This window comes from Pochonia chlamydosporia, chromosome 2 (genome assembly GCF_001653235.2).
Source record: "Pochonia chlamydosporia 170 chromosome 2, whole genome shotgun sequence".
Taxonomy (NCBI): Eukaryota; Fungi; Ascomycota; class Sordariomycetes; order Hypocreales; family Clavicipitaceae; genus Pochonia; species Pochonia chlamydosporia.
In genome coordinates, this window is record NC_035791.1 from 4178573 (window position 1) to 4195055 (window position 16483).

The 16483-nt window shown below is 49.3% G+C and overlaps 3 protein-coding genes across 3 annotated transcripts; 2 read left to right on the top strand and 1 right to left on the bottom strand.

Moving 5' to 3' along the window:
• Window positions 1-2550: 2550 nt before the first annotated feature.
• VFPPC_03342 (general substrate transporter) lies at window positions 2551-3091 on the top strand (the record flags this gene model as incomplete). Its single annotated transcript, XM_018282855.1, has 2 exons — window positions 2551-2809; window positions 2901-3091. The coding sequence occupies 2 exons, from the start codon at window positions 2551-2553 to the stop codon at window positions 3089-3091; spliced, it is 450 nt and encodes a 149-aa protein (XP_018147495.1).
• A 2403-nt stretch (window positions 3092-5494) lies between these two features.
• Window positions 5495-6866, top strand: VFPPC_13448 (hypothetical protein; the record flags this gene model as incomplete). The annotated part of the gene is made up of 2 exons (XM_018291225.1): window positions 5495-6072; window positions 6626-6866. The coding sequence occupies 2 exons, from the start codon at window positions 5495-5497 to the stop codon at window positions 6864-6866; spliced, it is 819 nt and encodes a 272-aa protein (XP_018147497.1).
• Window positions 6867-12525: 5659 nt separating this feature from the next.
• VFPPC_03345 (hypothetical protein) lies at window positions 12526-13059 on the bottom strand (the record flags this gene model as incomplete). Its single annotated transcript, XM_018282857.1, has 1 exon — window positions 12526-13059. The coding sequence occupies one exon, from the start codon at window positions 13057-13059 to the stop codon at window positions 12526-12528; it is 534 nt and encodes a 177-aa protein (XP_018147499.1).
• Between the last annotated feature and the right edge of the window lie 3424 nt (window positions 13060-16483).

A 16483-nucleotide genomic window follows, 5' to 3' on the forward strand; every position in this document is an offset into this window, starting at 1 on the left:
CCACCTCACGACCTTGAACACAGCGCGGAACCGCAAAATACAGCCAGCCAACGCCTCTTACAGTTGAGGCCGGACGGTGGCGATGGCAAGAACAAGCCCAGAAGCAGACGAAGGGGAGAAGAGGGAAAAGGATGGAGAAACAAGAGGGTGCCAGCGAAGATGACCGTTGTTGAGGAAATTTGTGGTCGGTTGCAGCATCAGACGCCGCAAAAGCCCACCTGCGGCACAGATGGAGACTGGCGATGTGACGAAGCTGCTTTCTGGAGACAAGGATGTCGCGCCAAAGCCAAACACGACAAGCTCTTTGGAACCACCAATTACTGCACTCCGAATCTATCGACAAATCGAAACAGTCAGTCGTCAGGCTGGACGTTGCCGGGTGCCTTGCCCTAGTAAGCTCTAGGAAGCTCAGGGTTTGGACCAGGGCACCTGGTACCACCGTCCCATGTTGAGAGCTTTCTGTTGGAGACGAGAGCTGTGTGCAGTTCCGAGGCATTGCACCAGTTGACCCTTATTGATGTACCTTTGATGCTGGGAGAAGCTTGTCCTCCCAAGTTGCCACCAACAGTCAGATGAAGCTTGAGATGCAGATGAGCCCCAGACGTTCAAGAAGGGTGCGTCGCAGCCGAAACGGAACGGTATATCGCTCTGCAACGCTTACTTGGGCGTCAATGTTTTGCACAAATGATGTCTGGTACTGGGCACGGTCCTCATTTTCCTGAAATTGACTGCATTGGCGGACAGAGTAGACGAACCTAGTAGTCTGGCATACTGAACAATTACCTACCGAGGTAGATACCTAGGTAGATACCCAGGTAGGTAGATGGAGTATCCTGCCGCTCTTCTGTCACGGTGAAACTCCAGAGTACCGTTCCAAATCTTGCAAATACCAGCAAGCAAACCTGTTCCTGGATCTCTCTGGTTGCCAAGATCTTTACGACGTTCAGACTCCCTCCATCACAGTCTGTTCAGGAAGCGTCGACCAGTGCAATACCAGGCCAAGAAATCACGTAGGGGCGGCAGCATCAATTATCATCATCGGCTACTGCGTATGTGCCAACGACATCTGGATTTATCGACAAAGCTGGCCAAATACGACCACTCTCCCAAAAATCTACCGCATGATCTTGACCCACTGCCCTCGCACGCCTCCACATCATGCAGCCACCCGAAATGATTGACTGGTGACACCCTCAGGAACGATGTTTCTGGATGTGCAGATCGATGGTAACACCATGGCAATGATTGGTGCCAGCGAAGTCGGGGTTTATGTGGAAGGAGGGGACGACCTGGAGAGTTGGAGCTGCACATGAGGGAACACGGAGCTCAGCAGGGAAGCTCGATAACAATGGTCAAGTCTGGAGTCTTTGCGCTGTCAGCCTGTGCATCACTGCCTTTAATGTTGATGCGCCCATCGTCATCAGAGACTTCCCCTTCCCCCTGTGCCGAAGAAGGCGTCGACCATTCAGAATGTTCCATGTGAGGAAATGGACATGTCCACCACGGAGTTCGAGCCGCGCAAAAGCATTGTGTGTGACAAGTCCTCAATGTTCGCATCCTGAATTGTGCTTCTATCATGGGTGTTTAAAAGGAATCAAGCTGAGCATGGGACGGAGACAATCGTGCATAATATGACCGATCATTCAATTGTCCCTCCATTTCGATTGCAGCTTTGAGACCAGAATGAATCACGAGGACTTGAGTCTGGTACAAGCTGAACGTATCCTGTCCCAAACCCTCCCGTCGTTCAAAAGCAAAAAAGAGCAGGAGCAACCAGGCAATGAATCAATTACATTGTTTGGTTTGAGCAAGTGCATTGCACTGGGCGGGCGGTGCAGTTCAAAAGGTCCGGTCGGGTGGCATCAATTGAATCTCTTTGATTCACAGGCTTAGTTGGCATCGGCATTGTCTCTCAAGCGAACATTTGAACATGAACACGCAATGCGTCATCCGACCAAGGTACCGCCTCTGCATATATGCGTCAGATTGGGAAAATCGCTTCATTCCTACACTCTCCACGTCATCAAGTCTAGCCCTACAATCTATTGACTCTCATGCACCGGATGACAGCCCGATGGAGATCACGCTAAGCGTCCATGGTTCACGTAGATCAGAGTCGCCCACGACAAAAGAGCTGGGAGCCAGGGCAAATCCGCCATTCCCTAGCGTCAGGACAGCACAACCAGCCCTTTTTTCCGGTGGATCGAAAGAGGCGCCGGCGGTGGCTGGACCCCAATCTGTGGGTTTAATCTTGTTTTTCGCTTGATCCCATTCATCAATGCTTTTTCATGCTGGACCAGCTGGAACCTGGTGGGCGCAGCTCATGAATACCATGGTCAGGCCAGCATTGAACAAAAAAGAAACTAGTGGTTTAATTTAATTCGGCCAACCCCCGCCAGATCTCAATTGAAATCCCGATCTCAACTTCTCTCTTCTCTTTACATTGGATCTGCGATTTCAGAAAGCGGTTCCGTAAACCTCGAGCAGCAATTTGTTTCCACCTCTCAGCAATCCATCTTTAACCACGAAAAACAACGTGTCCTGCTCAATATGAGACTCGTCTTCGCCTACTTCCTGTTTCTCATCTCCCTAGTCGCGGGTAACTCGGCGACGTGTGGCAAAACCCAGTACAGCTCAGATGCTTTGAACAAGGCTGCCGACGCCGCATGTGCGCTGTTAAAGAAAGGCACCACAGTCGGGCGGAACAATTATCCCCATGAATATAAGAACTTTGAGAAAATTAAGCTTACTGGCAGCGCGCCGTGGTACGAGTTCCCTGTACTTTCCAACGGTCAGGTATACAATGGTGGTAAGTGTCTCGTTGCCCACATGGTCTCTCTCGTCCCTACCAGCACATCGAAATAAAATTGTTGAGCTTACATGCGACTAACATATCTCAGCCGCCCCTGGTCCAGATCGGGTCATTATTACCAAGGACTGCAAGCAGGCCGGTGCCATCACCCATACCGGAGCCAGCGGAAACAATTTCGTCACTTGCGATGTCAAAACATCCGGGGCTCCTGCAGCTGCCGTAAACCAGCACATTGTTGCTTTCTGCTCTACGCTGATGATTTACATGATTTTTCCTTAATTTTGTACAGTACCGGCCTTGGGATGAGTTTTGGTAGCACACAATGACAAGGTTGTATGATCAAGCCTATGATTCGAACGATAGACGATGGCATATCAGTGGAAACGAGTGTTATAGACATGCTTCAGCCCCGGAAAGTTTTCGATGTCGCAATTCTAGATCAACGGGTGGGAGATGATGGATACAGTACTCAAATTCCCAGTTATCGTAGCAATCTTCCTAGTCACATAGACGAAAATATACATGTGCATGGCACCACGCTGCAATATTTCCCCGATATCAGAATTTTGTCTTCGTTTGCAAGCGTCTGAGTAATGGCAGTTGATGATATCTTGGAGTACTTTTGTCGTAAAAGTGTGTCATCACTTGATCCGTATAAACCGAAATGCTTGTCTTGTGATGCTAACAAAGTCTGCTAACATCCAAAACTGGACGAATATTCACTTTTATTACCCATGCATCCTCCTGAACGGGCTTTGCCGTCTGATGGGTTTCGTTTGCAATGAGCACTTTATCGCTATTTCGATATTTGGCCAGAATGTCACAATCAATATCTGTATTAGACAGTTCTGCAATCCTTTACTTGCATTTTTGAGTCTTTTCAATCATACTTTACTCCAATTAATTGATATCATGCGTCGGCGGCTTTTAGTCTTTCCCGATTTCGAGAATTAATCTGCCAGGTGCTCTTGCCAGTTGCTTTCCGGAGTTGCCAGCTGGCAAGCAGCCACAGCTTTTATCATGGTTCTTTATTATGATTCAGCTTGTCTTTTCCTCAATCTCACATACAGGCATTGTTTGCCAACCTTCAACCATGGCGAAAACAATATGGGACTACGCCCGAGAAGTTGCTACGGAATGCAACATTCCTATTCCGAATGACAGCCCTTTCTTTGTTCATCGTCAAGACCCGGGAATTTCCGCTATTCATTCAGGGAATTATAACCGGGTACTCTTGTTCCCAGGAGCATTCAACCCTCCTCATCACGGCCATTTGAGCCTTCTATTGAGCATTCTGAGAAACGTGATGAAGCATCTCAATATAAGGAACGTCATTATCTATCCACATGACGACCGGCACATCTTAGAGAAAACCAGAGACGAAACCCGCAAGCTTCATCTATCTCAGGCCGAACGATCAGCTCTATGGAGAAACGCAGATGAGTTTCCAGCGAACGACACATGGGTATTTGAAGGTTCGAAACGGTCATTGACAAGATTTCAGAGAGAATTACAGAAACGTATGAGGAGAGAAGGTCTGAATTTGACATTTCTGCTCCTTGTCGGGCCAGATTGGATGAGCACTCGTGGAGTTTACGATCCGGGTCAGTGGAATTGCACCGAGGTTATTACCTCTGATGTCTCCCGGCCTGTGGATTTTCGGTGTGAATATACACTTAGGCAATTACCGGTCTGCTCTCCCTGGGCATTACATACCTCCGAGATTGTACATGACGAATATCACCATGATACGCTTCATGGAACACTTAGATGTGGGTGACCAACCTCTCGGAGTGGACAAAAATGAGTGCTAACTATTTACATTAGACGGCGTCGTCGGGAACAATGTTAATGCTAGACTCTGGTCAACTTCCACGATCAGACGGCCAATTCGGCAATACTACTTTGTGCCGTATTCTTGTCCAAGCCCCGCGGAAGTCATTCCTCCGAGCTCAACTGCTATTCGACAAAGAATTTTCGAGGACAGCGTGGAACGACGTCCAATAGACAACAATACAGTGGCAGCAGCACTTTCGTCGGGTATTCTTCTGGAATATATACGAAACAGGCACCGGTTCTCAGTGGGTAACTAAAGAGCTTGGCTAGTAGTCCGGATAGGCTGCTGTGCGATTCGCCTTTACTCACAATGAGTTCTGGCGTTTCGTGCCACCACCAAGACGTCAATGTATCTCCATCGATCACGTAACACAAATGATATACCAAACGTCAAACAACACAAATCAATAAATGTCTCTCCCTTGACACGACTCCTTACATTTTAGCTTTTTCCTAGAACAGGAACACAAGAGGATGTCTTACTAGACCCAACATTAGCACACCTACCCTATATCACAATGAGTTTCAAATAGGACATCGAACATCGTTTTGCAACTCAGTTACTTGCACATTGCACTTCAACTGCAGTATTACCCAATACACGGTGACAAATACAACACTATGGATATTTCGATGGCTACTCACAGCCTCGTCGTCTCTAGACACAAAAGCCTCAGGACGGAGACAACGGTAAGCCCGAGACCCGGTCATAAGGACTAGGCTCAGCCGCGTAAGATTGTCACTCCTTTCCAAGTCTGTTGTGGCTGTGAGACTTCATTCCGCCAACAAAGTTTCCGGCGACTTCATTAACCTTCATACTGAACTAAACACCACACGCCGTAAACGATGGGATCAAGCGATATACCGCCCTCCACAGCCCCTACTTGGCTCATCCCAGCATCCACCGCCCTTCTAGGCGGAGGCGTTCTATTCTGGCTCATATGCTACTTCCTCATGGCTCGACGGTCTCTCAGCACCGGAGACACACCCATTCCCCTCCTGGCACTGGGCATCAACCTCTCCTGGGAGGTAGTGTATGCCTTGTACGTGACAGAGGAATGGCTCGAGTTTATCGGGTTCGCAATGTGGCTCGCCCTCGACATCCCCGTGCTGTACGCCACCCTCAAGAATGGGCAGAGGTCGAATTGCACATCTCCGCTGATTGCCCGGAACGTACCTGTGCTTCTGGGTCTGGTATTTGCTTTTGGACTCGCCGCCAATGGATTATTTGCATGGTGGTGGCTGAAGGAGCCTCATCGCGGGTACGGTCTGAAATGGGGCAAGACGTGGAAGGGCCTCGAAGCCAGAGATACGACTGAGCTGGCGTGGTGGTCTGCTGGCGTGGCACAAATGACATTGAGTGTTGGTGCTTTGGGGATGCTGCTTCAGCGAGGGCATTCCGGTGGTCAGAGCTACGCGATATGGTGAGTGGGCGTTTCTCGTTTTGTATTCCTCATTGGGGTCTTTCTGCATCTCCTTTTTCTGTCGGAAGTGCGGACCGCGATGCTTTGCTAGGGGCGTATTGTGCCTCGTTTTCCTTTGGATCATTGATAATATGACCCATCAAGACCATTACGGAGAAGGAGAACTTTGCGCAAATTGTGACTACTCCCCACAGGCCAACGTTTTGTCCCTGTATGGCCTCTTCCTTGAGCCCGTTTCATAAACGGTTCCGATACCCTTGTTCAAAGCTGATCAATATACACCAACCACTGCATCCAATATTCTCCGTCATCCAAAAAAGATTTTGCCCAACCGTTTTGACTTCACAAGGCTGTACCAGTCACACCCCTCATGGTTGGCTGGTGCGCTTGTCTCGTCCCGAAGAACTGGTTTTGACACTTCGCTTTTCGGCCCGATGGAATTACAGGTGCAGTAGTGCAAGGCACGGCACAATATCACTTCTGATAGTTCGAATCTTGTTATCAAGAAACGAAACAGGCGGCTGACCTTTTGGTCCATCTGACATTACGATAGGTTCTGCCGATTTGTCGGGACGCAGCTTGGCCTTCCCGGAACCTGCGTGCTCCTATGGTGGTACTGGCCTGAGGCGCACGGATTTGTCTTTCATCCGTTGTCTATCATAGTTGTTGGGACCTCTTTGGTTTGTGATTTGGCGTATCCGTTTCTGCTGGCGCATGTTAAAGCTACAGAGAGAATTCTTCCTGATGGGACAGTCATGGCGGGCGATTCTGATATCAAGCCCAAAACGCTGTGATAGATTGCCAACTTCGGAGGGCAAATCAACAAGATACATTTCACGCCTGGATTTTAGGTTCTGACATGCCACGGGCACTAGCACACCATTCAATGACTAGCCGCAATTCTGATCTGCAGACACCACCGGATGCCAGATTTCCCCGTCACCTCCTTGGCTCGGCAGAAGCAGAACCAACATCATGCCAACGCAAGCTCGTTCCCAAATGTGGCCCTGCCTTCACGAATACATGTCAGGGTACGTACGTCTTTCCGCTCTGATCCGTCATATGCGTTGGATCCGCGATAGCCTAACAATTTTCTAGGCTTTTCTGCCAGCCTTGTCATGGTATCGATTCATGGAAGGAAGAGCACTGGCGCTTCCATGACTTTCAACCGGGGCCAAAATCACGGACGCAGTAACCGCCTGCCCACCAAGACATTTCTTTATCAGGGAAGGAATTGCAGTGTATAATCTACAACTACCGAAGAAGAATTGCCTATTTTGAATATTTCTCATTTCGCTGATCCCTAAAAAATCGTGTTCATGTCTCCACCTGGCCCGGGAAGCACTATGGACCCAGACCGTCGGTAGTATTGAAGAGAGCACATCCAGCTACTAGCGGCTTATTGGTCTTCCAACCAACATGCTAGGCTATGAAGCTATGGTCGTCCCGTGACTGTTACGACTACTGGGTCACTCGGGAGATGCATGAATTTTTGGAGCGCCGGCATGGAGATTATTTTCGCTACCAACAATATTGTTCATGTCGTCCAGCCTGTCGGGTTCGTCAGGATGAAACTCACGCAGTTCACGCATGTCTGTGCGTGCAGAGAATTGAACACCATGAACAGCAACTGGGGGCCAAATACGAAGTCCAAGACAGGCATTTTGAGCGACAGCCGTAAAATATGTCTCCGATCGAGTAGCGTTTTGATAAATTGGTGGATCGGGAATCTATCTAGGAACCGAAAATGGCGTTGAGCATCTCCTCGCAATCGTTTAAGCACCAGCCTCCACAGACCCTCGGTATATTGCAAAAAAAAAAAAAGGGCAGGAGAACTCCGGACGAACCTCAATTCAACACATTTCTATTACCTAGTTTGGAAAAATGCGGTTGCATTACAGGGAGTCACATGACAATTGCTCCATGCTGGATACCGTGTGTCCGACTCAAATGGTACCGGTACTTTGGTCTTCAAGTTGAAACAACAAAATACACACCCCTAAATAAGTACAAGTCTCTGCTATCCCTGATACATATTTGTGTTCAAAAGCGGAGCAGGAGTGAAAAGTTCATCAACGGTTGGCTCTTGACCTCACTTCGGGAGCGTTTATTACACGATCGGCTAGCGCCAAACATGGCCGAGCCGTGGTTACATTACCATGACAAATGCTGTTTGATAACTGTCCAGGCAGAACTATTTCGGCATAACACACTGCAGGAAAAGTCATTGAGCAGGAAAAGTCATTGAACCGTTTTCTTTGACGACTTGAGTGTTCCGCTTCGAGATCAACATTCGAGATCAACATGGCGTGAGAAGCCTCCCTGTCATGCCTTGCATCACAAGAACGGAAGGGAAACTTTCGGAACTAGGCATCACTATTTTGCAACAAGGTAAATATTGACAGCTCTTAGGTGTGGTAGCAATTGTTAGTGTCAACAGGGTTTCGTTGCGTGTTGGTTACACGACACACCCTAAACCCTGGCCATTATGATCCGATTTTCCCCCCGTTTGATCTCTCACTTCATGGGTTTTGTAAGGATGAACTGCCAAGGCGCCAGTGCGATGCTTTTGTGTGAGATTATCGGACAAGAAGATAACTTGCCTGTATAGGTAGTCTGGACGATGAGCGAGTTTGCATGGTGTTCTGCATTCGTTATTGGAGCGTATTCTAAGTGATATTTGCACCAGGAATAGATTCAGGGGTGCTTTTGGAAACTGGGCTCGATAATTTGCAATGTTTTGGTCATTCCAGAGATGTGTCGAGTTGCCAACGTGCTGCTACAGCAATTGAGGAACCAATTAACCAGAGTCTCGTACCCAATGTTGGTACTTCGGGACGAAACATGAACAAAACATATGAACGGTTTGCAAATCGGAGGGTGCCACTCATCATGACCGCCGTGAGTAAGCAGGACTTGGTTGTCTTGTTGCGATGTTACAACAGGGTAGCATCGGGCCTCAAACCAGAGCTTCAAAATGTCTCCTAACAACAAACTGCCAACAATCTCATAGAACATTGTTACCAACAAGGACCGGCATGCCGTCGGAATTGCCAACGACGGGATTCGCGAACAACACCACTGGTTGCCTTGCCTAAAGCTTCCCCTTCCCCTTCAATGGGAACCCCGGCTCTCCGCTTTACTCCGGCGCAATCCTGCGCTGGCGGCAATATATTTCAAGTCCAAACTGGTCTTGACAAGTGACCGGCCCTTGGTTCCGTTGGGCGATCCCCCGCAGTGGACAAGCACGTACATACCATCTGTGCATTGGTTACCAGGGCGGGCGGTACCGCGCCGTTGAAGATGCCAGGCAGTATAGGACAAGGGATATGCTTGCACCGGCATATGGTGCATGACCTGGTGATCAGGAGGTATGAGGTGGCTTCGAAAGGCTGAGTTTCATCAGTTGATGTGATTGATTTATGTTGGCGAGGGTATTCTGACCGATGTTTTGTGCCCTGCGCATTTCGGCCCTCATGTTCTATGTTAAATGATATGTACAGAATCATTAATGTGTTGTAGTCGGCAGATGAGCCTTTCTCCCGGCATTCCCACAGTTAGGCGTCAGTCTTCGGTTTTGTCACGTTCACTCGGTGTGATGTGGTGTCTGCCAGGATCATGTCAATGGCTTTGCCGCGCACGCCACAGCTAAGACACCCAGCCATATTGGCTTGGCTTTGCTGGAATAGGCAAAAAATTGAGATCCCCCCTCTCAGGGCTGCGATGGTGACATGCTGCCGGGTTTGTTGTGGAGTTTGTCGTCATGTCGTCAGTGGTAATTGCTCCCTGAATGTTACAAGTGCCTAATCGTCTCGGGCGTTTCAAGGTAAAGTAACGGGAGTCGTGTATCCCACGGCTTACCTTGGAATGACTCGTAGAGCATCATTAATTGCAGAGAGCAGTTGTACAGATGTGCAGATGTATACAATAGGTATTGCAAATTTCAAATAGCTTTCTTCGTCTCAACCTCAACTGCCGAAGCGAAGCTAATTAGATCCACTATCTCGTAAGAAACTGGCAATTGCCTTCTGTAAGGTACGGAACGAATCCAACTAGGCAAAATAACCAGTGGCGTCGAACTCCATCTCTAGAAAAATGTTGGAACGTTGGGACTCCAATGTTACCCGCTCTTAGTTGAACTGTCACAAACCTCATCAGACATTCCACAACAGCCACCGTTGATGAGGGATCCTCTCTGCCGTGCATTTAAATGAACGCATAACGGCCAAGAAAGGTCACCTGCCAAGGTCTCAGTGCACTGGTGCGCCAATTCACTTATGAAATGGAGAGCACCTTGATTGAGTAAATGATGTCCCGTGCACGGGCGGCAGTCTGTTCAACCAGTTGCTTCCGATGACATTCTGTGGGCCGCCCTCAATGTGATGGAACTACTTTTGGCTACGAAAAGGTAGACACAGAAGATATTTGAGCCCTTTTTGGGTAGAAATTCGGCATGCGGGCTGAGACTACTTGACATTCGATGCCGTTTGATGGGCCTGTGTCTTCTGGCACACAACCACGTACGAAGTATGATGCATGGCGTTGGTGGATATCTTGAGCACAGATGGCTATTTCCTGAAATGATGGGGTATGTATGTTACGTTGCTGACATAGCGGACTGAACAGATGCCAGGAATAAACCAATGGTCGTGTTCCCGTACAAGAGTTGCGAGGTTGCTTGAGGCATATGACATTGCATTCGGCATTGGCATGACATGTCATAGCACGACAATACACCGCTGTCCTAAGCCATTGATGAGACTGACAGCCTGGGAAGCCATTCTGCCATCCCCCCTTGTTAGGTTCGCATCTCATACATGCATGTATTCGAAATGCAATGTAGAAAGGGTCAAGGTATGGGTTTCGACCGCCACACCACCCACTCACTCCTTACCACACCATCATCTATTCCGGGGGGGAACCAAGCGCGAAAACATCTTCACTTTGCCGCGCACCATCGTAAAATGAAGAATCATTCAGCCTTTCCCAGTCCGGCGGATTGGTGTCGTCTCCCCCCGTTTGAGACGGTGTGGGATTGTAATTTAGATCTGCCACATCGGAGCATTCTCCGACTTTTCTGAGCCAACCGGAGACAGCACTGACGGACTGAAGAAAGAGAAGAACACCACAAAAAGGAAACATCTAAAGAAATAGGTATAGAATCAAAACCGATACGCCCTAAAATAAGCGAATTGTCTTTGGCGCACTCCTAGTCATGGGGCTAGCTCAAAAGTAAGACCTCTTGGGCAAAGTCAACCGAACCATCGGGACACTGGAATGCGACTCTAACCTGGTCATGCGTGGATGTGCGACAAACCCGACGACTCTGCACCAATAGGTGCTCGTAGAATGATTTTATTCCATGTTGTCAGTGGTCTGGGGAAGACGTATCATTTTTCTCAAAGGAAAAAGCAAGCAATTGGCTTTTCATTTCAACCAATGGCATTGCGTCCTGGCAGACTTCATCTGCCGCAGAGGGTGCATCCCTTCCAGAAAACTCGGTGTTATCGCCGAATATGGCCTGAACCCGACTTAAGCGTTGTTGTCTCTCTTCGCCATCAGTCTGGGGAGGGGGATGATTAATCTGAAATTCTTTGCTTTACCAAGTACATACCATCGCCGTGATGGTTTGAGGTTTTTCGTCCCATCAGAACCGTGTGAGGGATGTGTATTTTGCGGCATCACAGCAGCTTTAATCCACTGTCAGGGCTTCTGGGCATATCCACCGGATAGTGTGCGTCGGTCTTTGTCGAATCCGCTTCGCTTTCGAACAACAATCGGAGCCGACAATAGTTGACAATGGCTTCATGATCCTGGTCAGTGTGAGGTGTCGAAAAAGCCTCAACGCCATACATAATGTAGTTGACTCAAAAAGGATACCGGATCACCGGATGCTGAGATCCTTACAGCCTTCTAACATGAACTCACTCCCCAATGGTCTGGTCTCGATCGATATGCGATGGCGTGGGTAGCAGTCATCGACGGCCTTGAACCCATGCACTGGACAAAGGTGGGAGATGCCAAACAGGTGCAACACTCCTTTACTCCAAAATCCGAAATCCCGGGTCGCGAGAAAACCGACCTACAGAATCAACTGCAGGTACTGTCTAAGCCCTGCACCTTTTCGCACTGCCCATGCAACAGGCCACCAGCAGACGTGGACCAGACATGGACGTTTGTCTCGCCCACCCAGCAGTATGCTTTGCCTGTAGCCGCGTATCGTTATTAGTCGCCGTCTTGAAGACTCTTCAATTTGACTTGATTCCCCTTCCTCTTCCCGCACGCGAATGACACCGTCCATATGCACCAGAACCTCAGCCGGCGCCAGAAGGAGCTGAAATCCAGGCAAATACCCAGCGGCAGCCCGCGCGGCACATCGGTATGATCGTCGTCAAAGCTGCAACTTTTTCTTGCGCCCGCAGCCGCGCCAGCTGGACGGGACGGGACGTGGCGCTAGGCACGATTGCCCGTGGATAGGCGCAACCCATCCCTATCTTCCCTCCCATCCTTCCATCCCCTGGTACATTTCTTGCCGTCCTTTAGTATATTCAGTGCGGAAAGAGGCGAGAGAGGCCGAAGGTCATCGGGGAGAAAGGAGGCGACAGAGGCGTCGTGTGAGAAGATGAAGGAGGAGGGGTGCTTGTCACTGTCGGACGGCGAAATCGCCGCTGCACCAGACAGATCTGGAGGAAACCTGGGGGACGCCTGTCCACCGGACGCCAAATACCACATGCGGCTTGAGTTTTGCGCAAGGCTGTTGAGGAAAACATGTCCATGAGAAGTGATCGTGGCTGCTGGCTGCACGAAAAAGGTATTGGTATTGCCGAGTGAGCCTACTCGGGGCGCCCTGCCGTAAGCTGCCTTTCTTCTGCTTGTTACCTCATGGCGGTAGCCGGCCATGCTGCCTCTGCATAGCCTCATGCATCTGACGACATCATGAGGTTGGGCCTGAATTCCAGGGTCATAGTTGTGCGAAGTAGATGCCATTACGGCAGTACGCCGTTTTCGAACCCCAACGCCAAGTGGTTGGCATCTGCGCATCCCTGGAGGCACTGGAAATAAGCATGCAGGCTGCCCCAGTCCATCCCTGCATCCATACAGCTATGCATGGTTTAGCCTGCAATGCGACCTCCCCAAGGGCAGTGGGTGTCAAGATGGTTGCTCAGAAGCCCCTGTGGTGGTTAGCCGCCACAACCTCGATCATCAGTCGTGAACCATTGGGGCTGGTAGTCGAGACAAGCTGGCCGGGATAAATTGTTTATAAGAAAAGGCGAGAAAAGCAAAGCCAAAATGCACCTGACATGGCTGTAAGGCGGACTTCGAACGGTTAAACGCCACAGTCCCTCGGTCGTGTTTCGGCCTTGAGAGGTGTATTGCGGTAACAACCAGGGTGATATCGAAACGATGTTCGTGCAACGATCTGTGAAGTGCTCAGTTTATGTGCGCATCTTCAGCGGTGAAGCAAAGCATGTGGATTTCCATGGAATATTCTCCCCTCTTCTTATGGCTTTGAGCAGCTCGCTTCGATATCGGCTGTCATGCCCGTTGCACCCTTGTGAACGACTCAGAAGAGGTTACGCAAAACAGACGCTGTCTGCCTTTTCAAACATGGATAGTAGCACGATGCCAACGGTCGAGCTATCATTGCTAATCCTGACTGGCCCATTGCAAAGTGACACAAGCGACCCACGTCTTACGTGCAAGTAGGTTTCTCGGACGTACCGCTCGGCGGCGTAGCGTTTCACGTTTGCCCAGGACCGGTGAGGTGAGGGAAGCATAAAGCTGAGTGGCCAGCCAAATAGTAATGTTGAATAATCCACCCACTTTCAATATGAATTAGATTTGGATCAATCTTCGGTGTCTCAAATTTTTGTGTGCTACTGCAGCATCTTTGTGTAGATACAAGCCCACAGTTTGACCAAAAGGGAATGTTTATACAAAAAATATTGGAGAAAACGCCGTTCCAGCCTCACCCTGTCTTGAACCCTAAGTAAAAATACCATTCCCAAGGAAAACAAAATCAAGATGAAAAGAGTAGCGTCTCGTCCAAGAGGAACTGATCTTCACATTGCTTCTGGTGCCAACAGGCAGGGGAGGAGTGGATGTAATCCATTTCGGCAAGGAAACACCAGCCAAGGTGCGAGATTTCGTGATCACAGCCGTCGCCAGTCAGACCGAATGTACGTTGTTATATTCGGCCACGTGCAGCAATAAGACAGTATGAGACGGCCCTGTTGACGAATCCAGCTGTTGTGGTCCCAAGTCTGACGTAGCCCGCCTTCCTTTGGAGTCAATCCCTTTTGGCTATTGCCGCTCATTTGGCCGGTTTCCGTGCAAGGAAAGTTGACCCATGTATTCGTAAATCGCCAAGCGTGCTGCTCTCTCCATGAAGGACGTCTTGCAGCATGTCCAATAAAGCAAATGCTGACGAGAACGATTCGAAAAGATTAAATGAAAAAAATAAAAATAAAAAAACATACAGAACATGAGCCCAATACCAGAGTCAATGAGAGGCAGAAACCAGTTCAGTACCTGTAGCCACCCATTCGAAAAATACAAGTCAGGTTCGCACCAACAACTTCGCGCTCTTTCCTTTCCAGTCCAATATGCACCATGCAATATGTTTTAATCCTTGCGCCAATCAGAGCGTTTTATGACCTGTTTCCAATAAAATGATTTGCCCCAATAAACAAAACAAAAAAAAGTTGAAGAAAACAGAAGTGGAAGATTGAGTCGGTCGCTGTGCCCGCATTATCGTTGAACAAGGCATGTTGGAGACCGTTGTGGGTCAGCTGTATCCGGTTGGGACGGCTCGCGGTACTTGATGCTTGATGACAATGCACAACGATCTCCTTAGAGGTCGGCATGTCTCTGCATGTAAAAAGCCGTTGGCGCCCAAACATCCAGATTACCTCCACAACTGGTCCCTATCGTGTATCCAAGGAATAGATGCAGGCGAGGCAGCACGCGACCTAACTGCCAGGTTGAAGATACTCATGTGCCATTACCGCGCAGAGACGTGGTATTGATACGAAGGTAACTTCGGAGCGGGTCTCTGAATGAGCTTCGCCCAAGGGTGATTGCTTGGCTGTTGTCGCTCTCGGCAAGCAGCTGACGATCAGTAGTTAGCGTACGAACTAGAATAGAGCCGGATAGAATAGTGTTGAGAGTGATTTGTTTTGTACGCACAGCAGATATCGTCGCCCCTGCTCCTAAACGTTAGTAAAACCACTTTCACTGCAATGGATGCGACGTCAGGACTAAGAAGTGCGGAGTTGAACCAACTCACCAGTACTGTTTGCTCACAATGGTAGGGGGACACCTTCGTTCAGTCTCGATGTATTTTGAACACCAAGACTCAACGAGGTGATAATGGTGTTGACAGCTGAGCTCCTTCTACCCGTTGACGCTGTCAGTAAAGTCAAAGGCTGGCGGAGAGACTATGCGTATGTAGCGCTTACGTAGATATAGTTGCACATTTTGTTGTGGGCGGTAGCAAGGTCGGGAAACGATGTTGTCAAGACCGGGCTTCCAATACTGTGGTGAACTATGTTCGAATAATCGAATCCGAGGTAGTACAGAAATAATACGTTTTCGTCCTTGATCAACGGATGAGCAGGAGGGGCCTTGGTGTTTGAATGGTGCGGAGAGAAGTTGCAGAAGCAATTTGGCCGGTGACTATAGAAACTAGGAATGGACAATGTCTGAGAAGAAGAGTTCAAGTGCGTAACCACTCTATGTCGGAGACTGTCAAAGCTGAATACGATGTTCCAAGGTGCAGATAAGATTGGGGAGCGTATTTTGTTCCGTGGTGTCTGCCTCATATACTCTTCCCAGATGGAGCGGACGAGGTTGATGACGAGCAAGGGCCTACTTATTAGGACCAGACCGATGGGCCTGTCCACCACTGCTCCGCTTTGCCATGCGGCTGCTACCCCCTGGACAAGTCGATACCGACCAAGTACCTAAGAAGTGTCTAGCGTGCGTTTGCCAGCTTTTGAGTACGGAGTACCGGGGTCAACAAAGAGCGGCGTGCCAACCGGCGGACTTGGGCAAGGATGTCTGCCCTTGCCCATAAATTGACACTCCCAAGAGCAAGAGGGGTGTGGGCACCGACCCAGAGGGTGGCACCTCCGCTGGAATCTCAGGTGGGTGTGTGATGTTAGGACCAAACCAAGACCCAGCCAAGTGCCAGAGCTTCTTCCGGAGGCCACAATGGTTGTATCTGTACCAGTGCCAGGAGGTCTGGTCAACGGTCAGACCCTGCACCCACCTTCATATCCACTCGAGGACTGTGACCACCCCGTTATGACAATTCCTTCAACTGGCCATTGTCCCCCACTGGTATCGCCATAACCAGAAACAGGCTCATCCCAACCCGAAGAATGCGTGTGAGACCTGGCCACTGGAA